General features: G+C 46.7%; 2 protein-coding genes across 9 annotated transcripts in view; one reads left to right on the forward strand and one right to left on the reverse strand.

Annotated features, from left to right (window-relative positions):
* Positions 1-7,085, forward strand: part of Wbp1l (WW domain binding protein 1 like) — a 79,934-nt gene extending 72,849 nt beyond the window's left edge. For all 8 annotated transcript variants that reach the window (XM_058581274.1, XM_058581273.1, XM_058581277.1 and 5 more), the window contains 2 exons: positions 2,065-2,226; positions 3,532-7,085. In XM_058581274.1, coding sequence (XP_058437257.1) covers positions 2,065-2,226; positions 3,532-4,274 — 905 coding nt within the window. In that variant the 3' untranslated portion in view covers positions 4,275-7,085. The remainder of the gene's footprint in view (positions 1-2,064; positions 2,227-3,531) is intronic.
* Positions 7,086-15,123: 8,038 nt separating this feature from the next.
* On the reverse strand, positions 15,124-20,277 carry LOC124096271 (steroid 17-alpha-hydroxylase/17,20 lyase). Its single transcript, XM_046450006.1, has 8 exons — positions 19,981-20,277; positions 19,053-19,191; positions 18,590-18,819; positions 17,883-17,969; positions 17,064-17,279; positions 16,613-16,782; positions 15,974-16,077; positions 15,124-15,488 (listed from the first exon to the last, which is right to left on the reverse strand). The coding sequence occupies exons 1-8, from the start codon at positions 20,275-20,277 to the stop codon at positions 15,205-15,207; spliced, it is 1,527 nt and encodes a 508-aa protein (XP_046305962.1). The 3' UTR covers positions 15,124-15,204.
* Between the last annotated feature and the right edge of the window lie 1,090 nt (positions 20,278-21,367).

The following is a 21,367-nucleotide window of genomic DNA, read 5'->3' on the forward strand; positions in this document are numbered from 1 at the left end:
CAGTAAGTCTCCTTACACAGTGACACATACCTATAATCCTAGCAACTTGGGAGGCTGAGGCAGGAGGATCACAAGTTCGAGACCAGCCTCAGCAATTTAGTAAGGCCCTAAGCAAGATAGCATGATCCTGTCTCAAAAATAAAAAGGGCTAGTGATGTAGCCCAGTGGTAAAGTACCACTGAGTTCAATCCCTAGTTACGAAAATAATAACTGTACCACCACTCAGTTAATCCCAAATTTTCAATTGTGTGAATGTTTCAACAAAATTGACACAGGTGCATTAAAATAGGTTGGAAATCATAATCCAAAATTTATAAATATTACTATATAATTATATGTACTATATTTAAGTGTTTATATGTGTCCCACATTTGAAATGGTGGGACAAAATGCCTTAAATCAATGAGAATCAAGTTGTGATCATACTTTATATTGTTTTATAATCTGTATTTTTAATTTAATATCAAACTTTTTATATGTCAAAAATAATATTCTACACATCATTTAAAAATTATTCCTATTATTTCATTGTATTACCTCATTACCAGAGGAACTGAAAGACCTATCTAAAATAACTTATTACATTTAAAAATAAATTAAAATCCAGTTGGGTATGGATGGCACTTGCCTATAATCCCAGAAGATAGGAGGCTGAGGCAGGAAGATCACAAGTTCAAAGCTAGCCTCATCACTCAGCCATAAGCAATTTAGTGGGACCCTTCTAAAAATACAAGGGCTGGGGATGTGGCTCAAGCGGTAGCACGCTCGCCTGGCATGCGTGCGGCCCGGGTTCGATCCTCAGCACCACATACAAACAAAGATGTTGTGTCCACTGAAAACTAAAAAAATAAAATAAATATTTAAAAAAAAAATACAAAACAAAAAAGGTTTGGGGATATAGCTTAATGGTAAAGTGCCTCTGGGTTAATCTCTAGAACCAAATAATAATAATAAAAGCCAGTAAAAATAAAACTAGAGATAATTTTAAAATCTGATTTATTCCTGGTTTCATAGTTTGGAGTTTGTGGAGACAGCATAGTGAGAAAGTGGGGCTGTGGGCCTTCTCCTGTTCCTCCTCCCCTCCCTGGAGTAGGAGGAAGGGAGGTCTGCTGATGGCCCTTAGTCTAGTGCAGCCACAGACTGAAGGGGAGGTGGTCCATGCTGGCAGTGGGAGATGGAATTGTACTGGATTAGAGGGAGAGTGCAGGAAATCATTTACACTCTCTAGGGAAGAGATTGACTTGAGGCAATTAGAATTTTCCACTTCCAACTTCAGGGATTCTGCATTACAGAGACTTACACCATAGAGAAAAAGCCCTGGTCTTTTCCACGATGTTGAGAGAACCCGAAGAATTTCTTTATCAGGAGTCCCTCCAAAGCCCCTTGCAATTGCTAATCTGAGTTGGGTTGGGGAGGGGAGAGGGGCACCAAGAAAGCAATGCGTTTTCTCTAAGATCCCTTAAAAGAGGAAAAGGACACTGTCCTAAAAGATGAACATTTTTAGTGCCTGCAAAACCTAAAACATGGGACTAATCAGTGGTTCTAGAGAGACACCCTGGCACTCCTCCCTTCCCCCAGGGTCCCCAAGGCACCCTGGAGTGAGAGACCTCCTGTGCTATCAGCATTTTCACATCGCTTCTCTGTGCATCTTTTGCTCTGGTACAAACTTGGTTTTTCTCTTTCTTCTTCTTCTTCTTCTTTTTTTTTTTTTTTGGTACTGGGGGTTGAACCCAAGGTTGTTCTACAGCCATGTTACTTCCCCAGCTCTTTTTATTTTAAATTTTGAGACAGGGTCTCACTAACTTGCCCAGTCTAGGCTCAAACTTGTGATCCTCCTGCCTCAGCCTCCCAAATAACTGGGATTACAAGTGTGTGCCTCCACACGTGGTTTGGCAGAAACATTTATGAACATAGCTTAAACATAAAGTAATGGGATGAGGTCTAACAGTGCCAGCTTTAACCATGTGGGCATTGTCCAGGGACCTCCTTGTTTGAGAGTTGCCCCCTCTGGCTGGTACTCACCATGCGTACTTGCCTCTCTGTCTCACCCTTCCAACTCCCCAGGGTTCTGGCTAGTGTGGACCATCATCATCATCCTGAGCTGCTGCTGTGTCTGCCACCACCGCCGAGCCAAGCACCGCCTTCAGGCCCAGCAGCGGCAGCATGAAATCAACCTGATTGCCTACCGGGAAGCCCACAATTACTCAGCGCTGCCATTTTATTTCAGTATGTATCCAAAACTGTCATTCCCAACCCTCAGAAGCTCAGGAGCACAGAGTCAGGGCATCTGTGGGCACAAGGGGATTTGCCCCCATTTACCCTACATAGAATCTTGCAAATACAGGAACAGGGGTCTCCTTCAGCACAGAGGAGCAGGTATTCCGGCTGTGGGTCCCTAAAGCCTCAGGTCTGTTCTAGAGCTCACAGTGCCTGGGTTCTTGCCAGAAAAAAATAAAATAAAAATTTAAAGCAAATAGTCAGATGGAATATAATGTGAGTGAATTGGAATTTGGTGTTCATTGGCCTGAATTCCTCCCATTTTGCTTGCTGCTATGTGATGTGCCTCATAGAGGGGATGCCCATCAAAGGGGCAGATATTGGTGTTGGGGGGCGCTGGGACTTCCTGAGAACCAAGAAACTTGGTGAATCCCTGCCTGAACTTCCCTGAGGTTCTTTACGTGTGACCTCTCAAATGGTCCATGGAGGCCCAGTTGGGCAGCTTGTCCCAAGCCGTTGTGAAGTGCATTCTACAAAATAAAAGAGTCAGAACTGTTTGTTTTCCACATCTAGAAGAGTTAATTGCTTAGCACAGTGCCTGGCATATGTAAGTGCTCAATAAATGCTAGCAAGTACTATTATGTCATCTGTGCCTTAAGATGTTCAGCACATTCAAAAGGTAACTTACCTGGCATGTTTTCAATGAGCCTTGGATGACACAGGCCCCTTGTCCTTTGCTGGTAACCACTGTTCTTGCTTTGAGTCAAGATGCAGCTTAGTTTATCTTTCCAGCCACACTAGAGTAAGATAGACAACAGATTCCTAACTTCCCAGAGAAAAGCCCTGTATATACTATACCTAGAAGAATGGAAAAAGAGATAAGTGGTCAGGATCTTAAATTAGGATCCCTGACCCTGAGGCCTGAGGATAGATGGAGGATACAGTCTGAGCAAAGAATATGAGACTGTGTGCCCATGGTCCTTTCCAGGCAGAAATTGGTTCTTAGTCATCTACCACATTTGCCTAACCTTTTGCCTTAATTCCAGGTAGGCAGGAAGTCCTTGCTTATGAAGCAGCACTAGGGACTCTTAGATGCCAAGAAGCTGGAGTAGGTCAACCCAAACTGTCCCTCTTTCACTGCACATTTGCTCACAGCTCTCTTCCCCTGCCCACGACGAAGAGCCAAAGCTACTGCTTAGTGGCTCTGCTAGAGGGGTGGTAAGGGACAATGCATATGTTTGGTATGAGTTTTGCCATCTGTCCTATGACAGTGGCCAGTGCAGTAATTTTTCCTCCCTACCTCCCCATTTTTAGGGTTTTTGCCAAACTATTTACTACCTCCTTATGAGGAAGTGGTGAACCGACCTCCAACTCCTCCCCCGCCGTACAGTGCCTTCCAGCTACAGCAGCAGCAGCAGCTGCCTCCTCAGTGTGGCCCTGCAGGTGGCAGCCCTCCGGGTGCTGATCCTACCAGGGGCTCCCAGGGGGCACAGAGCAGCCCCTTGTCTGTGCCCAGCAGAAGCAGCACAAGACCCCCAAGCATCGCTGATCCTGAGCCCTCTGACGTGCCAGCTGACCGAGCAGCCACCAAAGCCCCCGGAATGGAGCCCAGTGGCTCAGTGGCCGGCCTGGGGGAGCTAGACCCAGCGGCCTTCCTGGACAAGGATTCAGAATGTAAGGAGGAGCTACTGAAAGATTCCAGCTCTGAGCATGGCAGTGTGCTCCCCGATAGCAAAGACAAGACACCTGGCAGACATCGCCGCTTCACAGGTGACTCGGGCATTGAGGTGTGTGTGTGCAACCGGGGCCATCATGACGATGACCTCAAAGAGTTCACCACACTCATTGATGATGCTCTGGATGGGCCCCTGGACTTCTGTGACAGCTGCCACGTGAGGCCTCCTGGTGATGAGGAGGAAGGGCTCTGCCAGCCCTCTGAGGAGCAGGCTCGAGAGCCTGGACATTCCCACCTGCCTCGGCCGCCCGCATGCCTGCTGCTCAACACCATCAATGAGCAGGACTCGCCAAACTCCCAGAGCAGCAGCTCCCCCAGCTAGAATAGGCCCTGCCTGTGCCCAGAAACTTGGCAAAGCAACCAGGGTAAGGGAGACTCACGAGAGAAGCATTAAGTGACTTTCAGAGGAAGTGGTACAGCCACTTTTTTTTTCCCCTTCTCCTCTCCTGCTTTTTCCTACATCTCCAAGTACAGTTTGGGGTGTGGGTGCCTCTCCCTCACAAAAGCACAGTATTGTGGAGGGCTGAGAAGTTGGTTCCATGACTCATTCCTCATCCCCACCTCATCCCCTTCTTCCCCCCTTTCAAGTCATATCTCACCTACCTGCTTTGGTCAGAGAGATGTGTTTTAAAGCCCCCAAAGAAGGGGACTAAGACTGTGTCCTGTGATGATTCTTGGTGATGTAGTGGATTTATGCTCTGGTTTTAGTTTAAGAGAACTTTGTTGTGTCTCAGTTCAGCAGAAGCAACCCTTCTTAGCCCTGGTTGAAGAAGGAAGCCACAGAGGCCTAGGGTTTGTCAGCTGTGGCTGCCAGTGTCTGCACAGCCAGAGTTGAGCTGATTCTGTGGGAGGATGAGAGCTGGTAGACAGGTTGGTAGGAGGCTTGTTGATCTCTCAAATTCCAGGTGACAAGAAAATGTACCACTGTGCATCCTGGAGGGGCCCCTTCCTTCCCAGCAGGCTCAGGTGTGGAAGAGTAGACTGCCTTTTTTTTGGTTTTAACAACAAAAGCCAGCTAGAAACAAGAAATTTACCAGTGGGCTTGCAAGAATTCTCTTCTGGACAAGGGAAGTTTGTGCTTTCCCAGGTTGGCCTACCACGAACGTGGCTGCAGTTGAGCCAGAGGGAGATGTTTGTGTGTGGGCTTGGAGTGGGTTAGCTCTGAGCAGTAGGCCCTAAATCTGGGAGTGGAGAGAAGTGCAGCTTCCTGCATCTCTGCCCTTTGGTCTGTGCCCACAGGTGACCAGTGTCCTTGTCCATCCCTAGCACATGGTCTGCAGGACTTTGTATCTCCTTGTACTCTTATGAACAGAGGGTCTGAGGAAGCTGTGGGTCCTGGGAAAGGCAGCCCCGTAGTCTGGTTCTCACACAGTATTTTTTCTTTGATTCTGAATAAGTCTCTTGTTGTTGTGTGTTTGATTGTTTGTTTTAAACTGACCACTTGGAAGAAATCCCTTGGTTATCTGTGGTTCTCATGCTCTGTCCCTGTCCCTAGCCCACTGGGGTCGGGTGACTCACTTTTCTGTAACTTATGTAAGGAGTTTTGGTGGCCCAGGTGGGAGGGTGGAGGCAGCCTCCAGAAGGACCACAGGATCCTTATTACTGTCGTCTGGTTTTGGACAACCAGTTGAGCTTTGATAGGAAAACTCTGAAAGGAGAAAGCAATCAGCTGAAACTAACATTCCCCATCCATCCCTGTTCATATGAAAAGTTTGGTTCTTCTCCCACTTTTGAATGATGATATTCAGGCTAGGCATTGATGTTATAGTAAAAAAGGAAAAAAAAAATATATATATATATATATAAACAGACAAATCCAAGGCTGTGAGGTGAATGAGTGTCTGTTTGGATTACACAGAACCAAAATTCATGTCGAACAAAGTGAAGTCTGTAGACGATGACTTTGAATGATCTGTTGTGTGTGTGTGTGTGTCGTGTGTGAGCCCCACACCCCGTGTTCCTGTGAAGATACTTTGAATGGCAGCCAACCTGCTCACGTTAACCACACGTCTGAAGCAAATATGGCCCTCTCAAGGTAATTTATTTTATGCATTTACTGTTTACTGAACAAACGTCTGACTGTGTACTTGAGTGTATTTGGCAGCATTGTCGACGGCGCCCCCCTGTGTTTGCCTGAGATACTGCGCTCAAGGTAGAGGTTCCACTCTGCTCATCACTGCAATTTGCACATTGCTCCGTGGACGCTCAGAGGCCTGTGTTCTGTCCCTGTTAATGGAAGCGTGCTCTGAACCTGTCTGCCTCCCTCCGCTACTCATTGCCTTCGATCTCAGCCCCCAGAAGGTGTCCACAACCACTTGGGACAGAAGGCAAAAGTGGAATTCAGACAGAAGCTTGATTGGCTCTTCAGTGACAAGCTTGGCCTTGCTGTGGCCCAGACATCAGCCTGCTCAGAATTGCCAGGAGGCTTTGGCAGACTCATGGTGCCACAGCACAATCCTTCCTTTGCTGAGTTCAGTGGACACAGGCGGACTGGCGTGTGGCCAGAGGGGTGCCACAGCACAGCAGTCCTCAGATGCCTACCTTCCACCTTCCTTTCGAAATCACAGACAACTCACTGAAGTGTCTCCAAGGAGAACAAGTTTTACCAAAAGGAATCCTTCTTCATTTAACTGATCAAATGGATGAATCTGACCCTCTAAGTTTCTTTCCCCAGCGGGGAGCTGGTCTGAGTGTTGACTGTTGGCTTCACTGAAGCATCTTACCCTGAAGGCCTGAGAAGAAGCACAGTGGCCAAGCTGGGCTTAACTAGTAAGCCGCAGTTGGCCACGGCTGCTGGAGGCTTCCTGCTCAGAGAAGGAGACAGGGAACTGAAGGAATAGTCGGGGGTCAGAGAGACTAGGTTGAGTCTGGTTTTCCAGATGAATGAGAAGGAAAGGATTGGTGGAGGGTTTGGTGCTACAGTCGGAAGATTTGCAAATGCTAACACATTCCTGTGTGAGGCACATCACCATTTGTCAGTTATTGTGAATATGTGTATTTTAAGCAATAAGATTCAGCTGGTCAGATTTTTCTGGGCAGTCTCAGTGACGCATTTCCTGTGCTGTGATTGTTCTGAAGACAGAGTGGCTCTAACCACTGTGAGAAGCCCAAATAAAAATTCATCCCAAAAGTTTTTCTGTGCTTTTTTCTTGCACCACTTTGTTCCTTTTTCCTCTTCCTCAGTCAGGGAGTCATACCTTAAGATCTCAAACACAAGCACTTTTTCCTTCACACAGGGACTGAGCAGTGTCACGTAGCAGTTGAGAACAGGATCCTGGGCCAAACTGAAACCACAAGGCCAAGGGCAGGCTGGAAGCTGCTGCTGAGTCCACATTTTATCCTCAGCGGTTTTCCCCCAAACTCTGTTTCTCCTTTTGATGTCTGGAATACTTTGTGAAGCCCCACAGATAGGTTAAAATTAGACCCCAAAAAGCAGGAACAAGTTTTGTTAGATACCCCGTAACTAAAGATGACATTTAAAAGGCAGCAAGCATTCCAAGGTCTCTTTTACTGATGGACAGAAAGAAATGTGGGTGGGTGCTCAGTCTTGGAATTTTAATGTACAAAATATTAGAGCTGGGCACAGTGGTACATACCTATAATCCCAGTGACTTGGGAGGCTGAGATAGGAGGATTGTAACTTTGAAGCCAACCTCAGCAACTTAGTAAGACGCTAAGCAACTTAATGAGACCCTGCATGAAAATCAAAAGAGCTGCAGATGTAGATCAGTGGTAAAGTGGCCCTGGGTTCAATCCCTAGTACCGAAAAAGTATGTGTTTGTGTATATGTGTATGTATTAGCCACTTTGTGCCCAGCATTGTGCTGAAAGCTAAGGAAATACAAATATATAAGACATGCCTCCTGCCCCTTAGAACTTCAATTACAGTTAGGAAGACAAATAGATCCATGTGAGATAGAAGCCACAGAAAGTAGGCTGAGGTGGAGAGAGTGGTGCATGTTCCAAGATGCCAGCAGCAGTCAGAGATGGTCTGAGGTCTTGAATGCCAAGCAGGGAGCCTCAGAACTGAGCTTTAGGCAGCTGGGGAGCCCCAGTGTGCCAGCATTTGTCCTTGTGTGCCAGTGTTTCCCTAAGGCAGACTTCCTTTGTTCATTTTAGCCTTTGCTTATTAAGATCCCTCTTAGCTGGGTGCAACTGTGCATGCCCCTAATCCCGGTGGCTCAGGAGGCCAAGGCAGGAAGATCACAAGGTTGAAGTTAGCTGCAGCAACTTAACTGGCTCAAAATTTTTTAAAACTGTAAAGAATCAGGGAAGTGGCTCAGTGATAGAGTGCCCCTGGGTTCTGCCACCAGTACATGTGTATCATTCCTGCCTTTTAAAAGGTAACACCTGCATGGTCCCAAACCAAATGGCACTTTTATGGGCTGGTCACAAGAGGCTGTGATGAGCCCCGAGGTCACTGGGTTCCTCGTTTCTCTAATGAGATCTGACAGCTGGTTGTCTCGGTCCCAAATGACCATGTTCAGCACAAGACAATAGTTATGACAAACAAGAATTTCAAGAAACTCCCCATTCTCCAACTTCCTGTTTTCAGCTAGTGAACAAAAACCAGGGCTTGACTCAGGAGGAGGGGGAAGTGGGCGTGGCTGACCGTTGGCTGGCTCCTTCTGAACCTGTTGTGAAGGGTTGTGGGTCTTGGGAGGTATTCAGTTTCAGGTTCCAGCCTGGGGGCAAGTGACTGGCCTTATTGAAGAGGTAAAGCCTTTATGGAGCACTTACCAGGTGCCAGGAATTGGGAATGCTGACACCTTAGGCCTGCCTCTTCAGAAGTAGTAGTGACCCAGAGAGGAAGAAAGGCACATCAGCAGTGTTAGAGCCACAGGCAGTGGCCCAAAGCATGTGTGCACAGAATGCTGTGGGTGAGAACTTACCCACATGGGGTTTCAAGGCAGGCTTCCTGGAGGAGGTGACTGCTCCCCGGGTGAAAGGTGCAAAAGGCACATGTTTGTCCTGGAGATTATTGAGTGCCACTATGGGCAAGATGCTGAAAAGCACAAAACAGCTTGGGAGGACTAAATCAGGAGACAACACGTGTTGAGTGGGAAACAACAAACAATTTAATCTTTCTAGGTGACTGCACTCTAGAAAGTGCAAGAAGTGACACTGGAAAGAGGTAAGCAGGTAATAAAAAGACTTTAGTTTGTCTTTTTTGTGTTCCTTATTGACAGTTTACACAATGCCAAGTCTTGTCTAAGCATCTCAGTACCTACATTTTCTTATTTTAGCCTCAAAACAGATCTCTGAGGCAGAGCCTTATAATTATTGCTACAATGGTAAAGAGATTGAGGCACTCAGAGGAGTGAATTGACTTCCAGGATCACAGAGCTAATAAGCAGCAGAGCCAGGATTTGAAGCCACATCTTTTGGCCCCAAAGGCCATTAACTAATATGTCAGACAGTGAAGAGCTGAGAACTTGGGACTCCTTTTCAAAGGTGGGAGGAAACCAAAGAAAGCTGTCAAATCTTAAAGGAGTTAAAGCTGTTTGGATCTTTGTATCTTGAAAGTGTTCTGCTCTTCCTCAAAGGGAATAAAAATACAGCTTCCAAAATTTGTGAGGGGGAGCAGATTTTATTTGATCTGAAATTTCTCACTGTTTAAAGCCTGTTCCTCACCATAGTTTAATATTCCTTCCATTTCATGTTTTCTCACAAAGACTCAAGAAACCCAATCCCACTGGAAAATGTTACAAAACACCCTCTGTGCTAGCCATGAAAAGAGTCTGTCCCTGGGCTCTCCACCCACCTCCCAGCTGTCAGCATGCCCTGACTCTGGGTGGAGGCAGGCCAGGGCTGCGGGTGGCTTCCCGGATGTCTTGCCCAAGATGGACCTATATGCACATACCTGCTCCCTCTCCTGCCCTAGCTGATAGCTTTCAGGAGTTCTATGTAAAATCTTCAGAAAAATTATTTTGTGAATTTGGATGATTAATTTAAATGATGAGGCCAGTGTTTATTGAGGCAAAAAAGTATTCGTAGGTTCATATTTGATCCTCAGAGCAACAGTGAGGTTGGTGTACACACGCCTCAGCCCCCATATTACAGATGGGCAAATGGAGATTTAAGAAGGCCAAATCAGTTGCCCATGGGCACTTAGTAAGTGACCACCCCCTGGAGAATTTGTCTCTATAGCCCCGACTCATAACACAAGGGATTTTTCTGCTCACACAGCCCTTTCTGTTTCATCCTCACCAGAGCTTCAGACAATGGGCAGCTCAGGTGGTAAGTGACCCCGTGTCACAAAGAAGAACCTGAGGTTCCCAAAGTTGGCAACAGGCCTAAGATCCAGGGCCAAGATGGGTGGCTGGGAGCCTAGTACCTGGGAATTCTGGGTCCCCCTTATCCTGTGGTCTTCCCCCCAATTCTGGTGCCTTGGACTGGACCCTGGTCCTCCAGATGTGGGCGTGTATCTGTGTGTATAACTGTAGAGGGACTTCCCCTGCTTCAGGTTTTGTGGCCACCAGAAGCCACTGGGACATTCACTCCCTCTGACCCACCCACACTCACACGAGGTTACTGGGCAAGAGACTCTGAGAAGTCCCCTGATTTTCTGAAGGTCAGAACCCTAGGAAGGTTGGCTCTTCTAGCTCACTAGGGCTGATCAGTAAATATTTTAAAATTTTGTGAGCTTCTTATTAAATGGCCAATAAAAATAAACTACATAAACCCACAATATATATTGTGGGTTTGAATATATTAAAAACAAAGGTGGGGCTGGGGATGTGGCTCACGTGGTAGCGCGCTCGCCTGGTATGCATGCGGCCTGGGTTTGATCCTCAGCACCACATACAAAAAAAGATGTTGTGTCCGCCAAGAACTAAAAATAAATATTAAAAAAAAATTCTTTCTAAAAAAAAAAAAAAACAAAGGTGATAAATACACAAAGTGGATCACTTTCCAATTATTTACTACATGTTATTATCCATACCCTTCAAGGTATTTATAAATCAGCATGGTAGGAATATCACATGATGGCATTTAGTGTATGAGGTCATGTACCAATACCATTTGGATCAACCACAGAACACATATGTGATAGTGGTCCCATAAGATTATAAAGGGGCTGCTCATTGCTACCTCCTAGTGGTATTGTAGCCATAATAACGTCTGGTGCAGTGTGTTTCTCATGTTTGTGGTGATGCTGGTGAAAACAACCCCTTTTAGGTATATTTAGATACAAAAATATCATTGTATGTGTTGTCTACAGTATTCAGTACAGTAACGCTGTACAGGTTTAAGCCTCGCTGGCTGTAGGCTGCATCCCCTAGGTTTGTGTAAATACATTCTATGATATTTGTGTTAGGAAACTGTGTAGGGACACATTTCTCAGGATGAGTCCCATGTATGACTACAGCAGTAAATAACATATAATGTTTAAAAAAAAAAATGAAAGGCTACCTAGCATCTCTTCCAAACTCTATTTTCAGTGACATTACATTGGTAGCTCTTGGCAAACACTACAAATCAGGGGTGCTCTCCCTGCTGAGTTGGTTTTGAAACATTTATTTAAAAACCCACTACTGGGGCTGGGGTTGTTGTAGCTCAGTGGTAGAGCTCTTGCCTCACACATGTGAGGCACTGGATTCGATCCTCAGCATGACATGAAAAATGAAATAAAGGTAGCGTGTTCATCTACAACTAAAAATATTTTTTTAAAAACTCACTACTAGTTGAGAACAATCTGAAGCTGAAAAGGTGACTGTGGGGTCTTGGCAAGGACTTTCCAGCTTCCTTCTGCATAAGGGGGTAGAGTTGATTGATTTCTCACTGAGCCAAGGCACCTGGTTGAATCCTTTCCTGTGTCCAACCTACTTGTCAGGTGCTGAGATGCTGGATAAAGAACGTGAGAAAGCTCAGTCTCGAACTCCAGAGATAGAGGGGGGCTGCGTCCCTGGGGGATACCACACCCATTTCAAGCCCAGGCAGATGCTCAGATGCATCTGGGGTTCAGCACTAAGTGATAGAAGTTGGGACTAAAAGGGGACACTTGTGGTGGGTCGGGAGTCACGAGACAGCTTGGAGGAAGGCATTTACTCTGAGCCTCTAGGGGGTTCAAGGATACAGTGATATAGATAAATGAGGAAAAGGCCTTTCATCCAGGGGAGGGGCAGTTTGGGCAACAAAATTCATCAGATCATTTTCTAAGAGGACACTACTTTTCAGAAAGTTGCTCTCCCCAGCTAGAGAACTTTTCCATGACCCCTAGGGACAGGGGAACGCATAGCTGACTTCTCATCGTGCATCTTTGAAATCATGGGTTCTGGTGACAGGCTGCTGCTAAATAGGCTGTACATATGCACATCCCTCCACAATGGCCCTCTGTTTCCTCATCTTAAAAACGAAGGGGTAGTTTCTCATTTCCATGTTATTCAATGTTGATTCAATAGTTGGAGACTATTCCAGTCAAACTTACCCACTGCTTCTACAGAGAACACAAGCCTTCCGCAACATATTTCTCTCTTCATCACCTAGTCTACAAAATGCCTTTCAAATTCTGACCAAATCTGAAATACTGAACTCCAGCTAATCCTGCCCCCCCTTGCTTTGAGCTGAGGGTAGCTTGGCTCTAGTCCAACAGCCAGCTGGGGCAGAGGAACTTACGAGAGGGAAGTGGGAGACTTCCAGCTTAATCTTTCCCTTTAGCTTACAGTGGTGTCAGCATCTCTCCCAGGCTTCTTGTGATAGGGTGGGGGTCAGTCACAGCTGCCCACTCTCTCCTCTGGAGTCTCTCTCTCCCTGTCTCGTTCTCTTCTTACATGAGGTGCGCAGTATTGATGATCAAACCCAGGGCCTTGTGCATGCTAGACAAGTATTGTCCTACTGAGCTGTATCCCCTGCCCCTTTTTGTTTTTGTCTCTGTAAGTGACCAAGGCTGGCCTTAAACTTGCAATCCTTCTGCCTCAGCCCCCTGAGCGGCTGGGATTACAGGTGTGTACCACCACAGCAGGTTTTCTTTAGGCTCTTTGGCAAGGTTCTGGGGTCACTGGCTGGTGAAGGCCAAGACTGAGTTGGGGGGAATAAGATGGAACGATCCACAAGCAATGGATTACTAAAGGTCTTTTGAAGGAAAACAGTGCTGCTGTAATTGAAATCCTGTGCTTCTCCTTTGTCAGGGCTCCCTTGATTTCTTCTCTCTAAAACTCAGCCAGGCAGATTCTCAGCCTTGTGCCCCACTAGCCCTTCCAGGGCTTTCTGTCTAGTCAGAGGGGGCAGACTGGGTCATTGATGACTCCATTCTGGTCTGGCTGGCGCCAGGGAGCTGAGTATGGGGCTTCTCTCTAGGCTAAAGGGCAAGGGTCATTTTCTCCTGGGGCATCTTAGGACATCATCCTTCATTTGCAGACTGGCCAGTGGCCAAGGTTTAAAGATGCTGCTTTTGGAGTCTGGGCTCCATCTTCTAGCGAGGAAGCATTGTAGACTTCCTGGGGTTGTTTTTATTTTCAGGTTTTATTTTGTTTTTGCAGTACTGGAGATTGAACCTAGGGCACTCGCTCACTGAGCTACACTCCCAGACCTTTAAAACAATTTTTAAAAAATAAGTTTTTTTGGTTTTTTTTTTTGAGACAGGGTCATGCTAAATTGCCCGGGCTGGCCTGGAACTTGTGATCCTCCTGTCTCTGTCTCCCAGGTTGCAGGGATTATAGGTGTGCACCACTATACCTGGACTTCCTGGGTTTTTGAGTGTGGAGAAGAAGTTAAATTCAGGCACTGCTACAGAGGCAGCTGTAGAAAACCTTTCCTGGTAGTGTTTACCCCAGGGAAGGAGGAGGGAAAGAGACATGCTGGTCTTTGGTGACGGTATGGCTAATGGTGGGCCCAGTCTGTGGGTTACAAAGCCAAATTTAGGAGGCATATTGGATCGAAGTAAATGATCTGTTGCTCTGCCTTCAAAATATATCCTCAACCCTCCCACTCCTCACCATTCCCCCGCTGGGCCAAAGTTCCAAGCTGTCATGTTGCTTTTCCAAACCAGTACAGCAGCTCCTTCCTCATGTTCTCCAGCTCCCATCTCATCCCTTGAGACCATTCTCCACTCAGCAACTAGGGTGAGCATTTTAAAAATGCAAATCAAGCTGGGCATGAGGCATTCCTATAATTCTAGTGGCTGGGGAGCCTGAGGAAGGACGATTTCGAGGTCAAAGCCAGCCTCAGCAACTTAGTGAGGCCTAAGCAACTCCATGAGATGCTGTCTCTAAATTAAATGTATTTTTTAAAAATGGGAGCTGAGAGCTGGGGTCGAGGCTCAGTGCTAGAGCATTTGCTTAACACATGTGGGTCACTGAGTTCGATCCTCAGCACCACATAAAAATAAACAAATAAAGGTACTGTGTTCATCTACAACTAAAAAAAAATTAAAAGAAAAAAATGGGGGTTGAGGATGTGGCTCAGTGGTTAAGAGCCCCTGGGTTCAATTCCCAGTACAAAAAAAAATGCAAATCAGACTGTTCCATTTAAATGTTTAAAATCCACCAGTGACTTCCTATCATATTGGAATAAAAACCTAAATTTTTACAGGCTCGGTAATGCACACCTATAATCCCAGTTACTCAGGAGGCTGAGGCAGGAGGATCACAAGTCTGAGTTCAGCCCGGACAATTTAGCAAGGCTCTGTTTCAAAATAAAATGATTTGGGTTTGTAGCTCAGTAGTAAAAGAGGTTACCCCAGTAGCAGAAAACAGAAAATCTCCTCCCTCCTTACAAAGGCCCCATGGTCTTACTGGGGACCACTCTCCCAGTCACTTGCTCCACAGTAGCCCTCCTGCCCTTTCCCACCTTGAGACCTTGTCACCTGCTTTTCCCTCAGCATGGATCCCTTTGCATGGATCTTACCTCCCCAGTTCCCTCTTTTAAAGTGGCCATTCCCTCCTTTTGCCTTTTTCATATTGTCTTATAAATGACTTCAAAGCTTTTATGAGTTTCTAACCTTCTTATGTATCTGCTAACCTTCATTAGCATGTGAGGTTCATGAGACAAGGCAGCCTGCGTGTCCCAGGACAGTGAATGGCACTTAGTAGATGCTGGATAAAAATATTTGTTGACAGAACGAGCAAATGTACAAATGAGTGAGCTGTTTCCTTCTGAAGAAAAACTCCAGTTTATGTATAACACCTGCCATTGCTGCAGGGCAGAAAGGAAAGTAGAGTGGGCTGAGAGCAGGGAGAAATGGTGGGAGTAGCACCTCTAATTCTCTTGTGGGGTCACACAGGGTGGGGTCAGGGGAGTAAGGTATGCCCTCTAGGTGCTAACCTCACCCTGGGCCTCCTTCCAAGCCTGGCGCACCTTGATCTTCACTTTAAAAGGATCGATCAGGAAGATCACCTTGGGGTTGCCCACCAGGGAAGGTAGCTGCCCATTATCTGGCACCTCCAAGTCGAACCTCTGCAGCATCCAGGCTATGAAGAGGAAGATCTCCTGGCGGGCCAGGATCTCTCCTACACAGGAGCGGGGACCAGCTCCAAAGGGCAGGTAGCTGGGAGACGGTGAGATGAGGTGGCTTCCAGTTGGATCCAAGAAGCGCTCTGTGGGCAAGGGGGAGGCATTAGCCAGGGATGAGGCCGTGGAGAATCATGCTTCCACCCTGGCTGAGGCAGAGATGTGGCCCTGTCTGAGGACCTCCAGACTGAAGAGAGATAAAGCTCTGCTCTCAGGTAGGTAGCCCTTCACGTGACACAGAGGAAATGAAATGATCAAGAACGATGGGGAGGGGAGGGGGCAGTGTCAACAGATGAAAATGCCACCATCTAAGCTTAATAGGAGTCAGATGCTTAGAGGACTTCGCAGAGCCGTGCAGTTGATTGGAAGGAGAGCAAGGGAAACCCAGCCATAGTCTGGCAGTCTACAACAATGTGGGCGTGGCAACAGGTCCATGGAGATGGGGCCAAGAGTTTTCTAGTAGCAAGCTTGGCAGATGGGAAGAGAGGCTTGGGGGAGGGGGGACCTGTAGAGCAGAGTCCAGGCTGGCTGTGTGATCTAGGGAGCATGACAGGATGGGACAGGGACTTACCTGGCATGAACTGGTTTGGCTGGTTCCACTCCTCCTCATTGTGATGAAGTGCCCACAAGTTGACGATCACCTGTGTGTCCTTGTCGATGGTATACTCACCAATGCTGTTCCAGAGAGGGAGAGGAAAAAGGGTCTGTGACATTGCCCTTCCCTCCTCACTCAGCCCAAAGTCTCCACATTCTACCACCTTGGGGGGAAAGAATCCTTTACTCCCTCATTTCCCAATCATCTGTCTTTTCCTTAGTTTGTAACAGATCAAATCTGAATCGAGCTCTATCCTCTAGACAAGCACTATGTACTGACACTGTACACAGGGACATCCATGGCTGTCAGGGGATGTGGTATGCATATATCTAAGGCAACTGTTGGGCTGGGCAGGAGCGTAGAACTCCAACAGCTTTATCCCAGCCCACATGCCTCCAAGGGCAACAAGCAGCTAGCTTCCTGGGAAATTAGGTGGGTCTATATATTGGTCAGTGAGTGTCAGTGGGTGGTAGATACACTGATCAGAAGGCCACTGATCATTGTTAGGAGTCAGCGTTCAACTCGCAGGCTGAGGGCAGGGCTCGGGTATGGATGAGGAACCAGGTGGGCTGGCAAGCAGAGTTGGCCTAGATGTCTTTGGGAGGGAAAGCATACCTGGAATCAGTATTAGCCTTGTGGGGTATGAGCATTGGGGCCACAGGTCTGATGCGAAGCACCTCTCGGATGGTGGCCTCTAACATGAGGAGGTGATTCCTGTCACTGAAAGTTGGTGTACGGCTGAAACCTACATTCTGGTCAATCTCCTCATGGATCTTCTTCTTCACCTAAGAGCCAGAGGGAGATGCACATACCAGTGTGCTTCAAGCCCAAGAGAAGCATGGGCTTGGCAGAATCCAATGGTCACATCCTGTACAGACCCTTTCCAGCACAGCCCAGGCTCTGCTTCCAGAAGATGGAACAGCTTTAATCTGGGGCCAGGGCCAGCACCTACTTGGGTGAGGGACAGGGCAGCCCCAGGGCATTGCCTCTTCTTTTCTCTGGGATGCAGAGGTCATGCTGGCTGGTTCCCAGGCAAATGGAAAGACAGTAGTGGGGACAAACTCACCTGAGGATTGTGCAGCAGGAAGGCTACAATCCAATGCACCACAGAGACTGTGGTCTCCACACCAGCTCCAAAGATGTCCGCCATGGTGGCAACAATGTGATTATCTGAAAACATATTTGAATCCAGGTCTGGGCCACTATTGTTATTCTCTGCATTCATCTTGGCTTGCATGAAAATGTCCAGCATGTTGGTGATACAGTCACTGTTGAATTTCTCCTGGGTTGGGGAAAGTTGAGACTGATAAGGAAAGAGCTCCACCTGCAGCACTCCTGCCATACTTCTGTTACACTAGTCAGGGCCTCTTACACTTGAAAGTGAGGTAAGACTAGCAGGATCTATGTTTACGTAGGTAGGAGAAAGCACTGTGCCTTCTTTAAATTTGAGGGGTAGACAGATGCCATCTAAGCTCCTCCTTTATTTCTTACTTTACCACTTCCATTCATTAATTGGGTCAATTTGTATTGTGCATCTACTATGTGCCAGACTCTGCTAAGCTCTGCAGATATTACAATGTCCAAAATGTACCCCAGTCCTGTTCCCAGGACATTTTCAAACATACTCATATTTTTCTCTTTCTTTCTTCTTTTTTCTTTCTGGTATTGGGAATTGAACCCAAGAGTACTTTACTACTGAGCCATATCCCCAGCCCCTTTTATCTTTTATTTTGAAATGGATCTCACTAAGTTGCTTAGGGTCTTGTTAAGTTGCTGAGGCTGGGCTTCAACTTGCGATCCTCAGTCTCCTGAGTCTCTGGGATTACAGATTTGCACCACTATGCCTGGCCACTTCACTCATACTTTCATCTTCTCAATCACCTACCTTGTGCTTTTTCATTATTTGATTCAGTATTGCATCTCGCACATCAACACACCTCTTTAGCATTTCCAGGGTCTTATTGGGAAAAATCTGGGGAGTAGAAAGAAATGTCAAATCCACTCCTCTTCCACTTTGCTATTCCATCTATGAGAATCCATCCTACAGATCCTAGCTTTCTGTCTCAGGAGAATTTCTACTCTAACCTTACCTTCAGCCTTAATGAAGGACAAGATGGGGACACAGAATGGGTTCCTCAGGGACAACTCCAAGAAGAGAGAAGGGTACAGATTCCTCTTCCCAGTTAACCAAACATCAAACCCTGATTACTATGTGCGGAGTTCTTTAGACTAAGATAAATTTGAGTCTGAAGACAAGGGCAAGTTCCTTAACCTAGTTAAGCCTGTTTTCTCTTCTGTACAATGAAGATAATAAAACATACCTCCAAGGGGAATTCAATGATTAATGTTTCTAGAGTGCTTAATACTGGCACACGACAATTGGAAAATAAATGAGAGCCACTATCATGAGTTTTATTAAGATTCATGATTCAAAAGGCAGATCCATTTGTATAGAGAAGTGGCCAAGGTTGTATGAGGCAGAGGTCACTGGCTGAGGAGGTCAGGAAAAAGATAGGTCTGGAGACAAAGAAGAATCAGGGACACTGTCTGAATTTGCTGGGATCTGAAGGTGTCATTTGGCTTCATTCTCACCTTCAACCAGGGGAACATGTCCACCAGAGTTTCATCTCCCAGACTCTCCAAGATACTTCTACTGAAGTTCCTTATGGTTCTCAACTCTGGATCCTCAGTTTTGTAGGAGATGTTGAAGCAGATGATGCAGATTACGTTAAGTATAGCCATGAAGACAGGAAAGGACAAATCTATGACTTGTCCATGGCGGGTGGCCAGATGATCACACAATGCACTGGCTTCCCGACATACTGAGGGGAGAGAGAGGCGTGAGGGTGGGGACTGCATTTGCACCCTGGCCACCCTCTACCAGTTCCTTTTTAGCCAGGGTGGGGCAGAGATAGCAATTAGCCACTAGATGGTAGCAATCGACAAGAAAAGACTGAAATAAACCATCCCTAACCCTTTCCTCCTCCCCAGCCCTCTTTTCACTCCCAGCTCCTGTGTGATCAGCTCCAGCCCCCGGCACCATCCCAGCACTCACTGATGTTCTCCAGCTTCTGGTCGCCCTCCCTGAACAGGGCAAAAGTGCCCAGCACTAGCTTCCGGTGCAGCTGCCATTGAGTGTTGGAGTCAGCAAAGGCAATGCCCTTCCACTGGTCTGACAGGAGGCCTAGAGTTACCTTTGGAGAGCAGACAAGGCTGTAGGACTCACACACCATCCACCCACCCCTTGCCCCAGCCCTACTCCCCCAGCCCCTCTCCATTTCTGGGGGAGAAAGCAGGTACCTGTTGGTGCTGACTCCCATGTGGGGATATCTCTGTTCTATTCCACCATGACTGTTAGGTCTTGATAGGACAGACTAAAGCCCTCTATTTATGGGAGTAATTAGCACCAGGGTACTGAGATGGGGCACTGGGAGTATTTCTGGGATAGCTATCCAACAGCAAGCTCAATGGGTCAACGCAGTCCTGAAATGCTACTGTAGGTCAGTTGTCCACCCCCTTGAACTGGAGCCATGGGGATAGTTCCAGAGAAATAGCAATCTCACTGGTCTAGGAGTCAGGGTGCTTCTCCCCAGTAACTTCCCAAGTGGGAAAGAATCACTGCCCCCATTTTCCACAAAGAATAGCCTCAACACTGGCTATTTATTGAGCACTTCGTGCTGGGGCCAGACTAGGTGCCTTATATAACCTTAAATTAGGACCAGAGAGATTATCATCTAGTTCAGGGGTGAAATGAGCGGGGTGACAGATCCACAACCCCTCAGGACCACACACCCACCCCACTCCACTCCTGGGCAGCCCATTCTAGAGGACCTCCTTTAATTCTTCCTTCCTAATTTAGAGGCTAGGGGAGTTTGAGGAGTTCCTCCCCTCTTATCCACCCCCAACTAGTCTGATTTTGAAAGAATATTAAGAACTGCACAACCCCAGGTGGGGGGAAGGGAAGAAGAATGGACACTGCTTACCACAGGGGGCCGCCCGGAGAATTCCTTGCCCTTCTTGACAAGCACCTCCTTGGCTAGCTGGTGGTTGCCAATAATCACTATAGTCTTGGTGCCCACACGAAAGGAATAGATGGGTCCGTATTTTTTCTGCAGCTTGAAAAAGCTGACGTGCTTGTGGCCATGTCTGGGGAGGAATGGCAGGCTGCCCACCAGGGGCAGGTATGGGAGGCTCTTGGGATACTTGGCCCCAGGAACCCTTACCTTGGACCAAAAGACATAGGCCAGGGTGAGCAGCAGAAGAGCCACGAGCTCCCACATGGTGGCGAGGTGCCTGGCAGGCAGGAAGGATAGCTGGGGCAGGAGAAGCTGTAGCAACTTTAGGGTGCCAGGAGGCCTTTTTAAGGGCTTCTCTGATCTTTACCTTGAAATTCTGTTATCTCTTGGCTTGTGAAAGTTAATCCTGGAGCTGAGCCAGGCCTGACCTCTCTCCAAGAACCAGGATATGAGGGGTAGGGGAGGTCTCTTCAAGGGCTGGCTCAACTGGAGGGCAAACCAGTGGAGGAGGAGCTGGATAAGGCAGGACAGCTGGTCTCCTCCCTGGAACTCTTCAGCCATGGATAACCCCAGAGTGCACCAGAGGCAAATGGTATCTGAATTAGCAATCAAGGCTTAGGACTTTCCATGTTGTAAAATCAAAATCAGAATCATCGGAGAGATAACAATGTCAGCAGAATTACAACTCACTGGGCCTGTCAGAGACACTTCATCCAGTCTATCATTTAATACTAGAGAAAAGTGAGGTCAGATTAAAGACACGTGAAGTGGTGGCAAAGTCCCACATGTCCTAATTCCTTGGTAACTGCTCTTTCCAGAGGTGTCGATGCACAAGCATTGAGAGCACCACTCCAAGAGCCAGACAAGTTTGGGTTCAAGTTCTAGCTTGGTCATTTTTTAGCTATATGATCTTGGGTGAGTTACTTAACTTATTTTGAAAAAAATGCTTTTATTATGTGTGTATTTTTAAAAATTTACTGATTTTCTGGGTTTTTTTGTTTGTTTGTTTTTGTTTTTTTCATGCTGGGGATTGAACCCAGGGCTTCATGCATACTAGTAAAGTGCTCTATCCCTGAGCAACATCTCCAACCTTCTATTATATTATTATTTATTTTTTATTTTTTGGTACTGGGGATTGAACTCACTCAACCACTGAGCCACATCCCCAGCCCTATTTTGTATTTTATTTAGAGACAGGGTCTCACTGAGTTGCTTAGTGCCTCACAGTTGCTGAGGCTGGCTTTTTCTTTTCCTTTTTTTTTTTTAATTTTATTTTTTTTAGTTGTAGTTAGATACAATATTTTTATTTTATTTATTTGTTTTTATGTGATGCTGAGGATGGAACCCAGTGCCT

This window comes from Marmota monax, unplaced genomic scaffold, assembly GCF_021218885.2.
Source record: "Marmota monax isolate L192 unplaced genomic scaffold, Marmota_monax_Labrador192_F-V1.1 WCK01_AAM20220418_F8-fsc00004, whole genome shotgun sequence".
NCBI classification, from domain to species: Eukaryota; Metazoa; Chordata; class Mammalia; order Rodentia; family Sciuridae; genus Marmota; species Marmota monax.

Excerpts from the sequence above, each read along its gene's own strand:
- LOC124096271 (XM_046450006.1), bottom strand. The coding sequence starts at position 20,277 with ATGTGGGAGCTCGTGGCTCTTCTGCTGCTCACCCTGGCCTATGTCTTT. Across the intron at positions 19,192-19,980 it reads TCTCCGGGCGGCCCCCTGTG|GTAACTCTAGGCCTCCTGTC; the intron begins GTAAGCAGTGTC and ends TGCTCTCCAAAG. Across the intron at positions 15,489-15,973 it reads GCCAAACCAGTTCATGCCAG|AGCGCTTCTTGGATCCAACT; the intron begins GTAAGTCCCTGT and ends CCTTGCCCACAG.